General features: G+C 57.8%; 1 protein-coding gene across 1 annotated transcript; it reads right to left on the reverse strand.

Annotated features, from left to right (window-relative positions):
* Positions 1-155: 155 nt before the first annotated feature.
* Positions 156-575, reverse strand: CAOG_09022 (hypothetical protein; the record flags this gene model as incomplete). Its single annotated transcript, XM_011272407.1, has 1 exon — positions 156-575. A coding segment is annotated over one exon (420 nt), but the record flags the coding sequence as incomplete, so codon positions are not given.
* Between the last annotated feature and the right edge of the window lie 288 nt (positions 576-863).

Here is an 863-nt window from a genome sequence, read left to right on the forward strand (position 1 = left end):
AACAGCGTTCCTGTAGTTGGTGGAGGGGCCTTGCCGCTGCTGCTGGCGCTGGCGCCGAGGCTGGTCCGGGCGCTGGTCGCAGTGGTGGTTGCGGCAGATGAGGAAGAGGAGGCAGTGGAGGGGGAGGAGGAGGAGGGGGAGGGGGAGGAGGAGGAGGAGGATGAGGATGAGGATGAGGATGAGGCCGCAGGCGAGGAGACCGCAGCAGAAGCCGCGGTGGGGGCCGTCGCCGTGGCCTGGCCGGCTTGGCCGGGGGTGGTGGTCGTGCTGGCGTTGGTGTTGCCAGCTGTGCAGGGAGCGGCGTTGCCACCGGATGTCGCGGTGGGGAGGGCGGGCGCGGGGTCATTGGACGTCATGTCCACTTGGCTGCTCGGGGACGCAGTCCTGTTGGCTCGTTGTTGATGTTGGGCGACCGCCGCTAGCGCTGACGCGATGGCGGGTTGGCCTGGACCAGTCCCAGAAGTCTTGGGCGGGCCAGTCATTTCTGGGTTGGCGTTGGGCGGTTGATTCGCTGACGTTGGGCGTGTGTGTTCGGGCTTTGGTGGGAAGGCGCTGGAACACAGAAAAAAGAGGACTCGAGGTAAGATAACCATCTTGTTCGAAAAATTGTGCTGATTCCGAATCTGTAATGAAACGTATATCTTATCGGTCTAGTTTTCGTGCAAATCGGCAAAAATGGTGAAAATTGCACATTTTTTCGCTGTTTTCACAATCCAGTTCTTCCCCTCTGATTTTACATCACAAGTTTCATGGCCATGTTGAACTACGCTTTACGCTGGTTCTGAATCTGTATTAAGAGGTATCCGTCATCGGACTCGTTTCGTGTAAATCGACCTGAAAGGTGAATTTTTTCCGCTTTTGCC

Source organism: Capsaspora owczarzaki (genome assembly GCF_000151315.2).
Source record: "Capsaspora owczarzaki ATCC 30864 unplaced genomic scaffold supercont2.12, whole genome shotgun sequence".
NCBI lineage: Eukaryota > Filasterea > Ministeriida > Capsasporidae > Capsaspora > Capsaspora owczarzaki.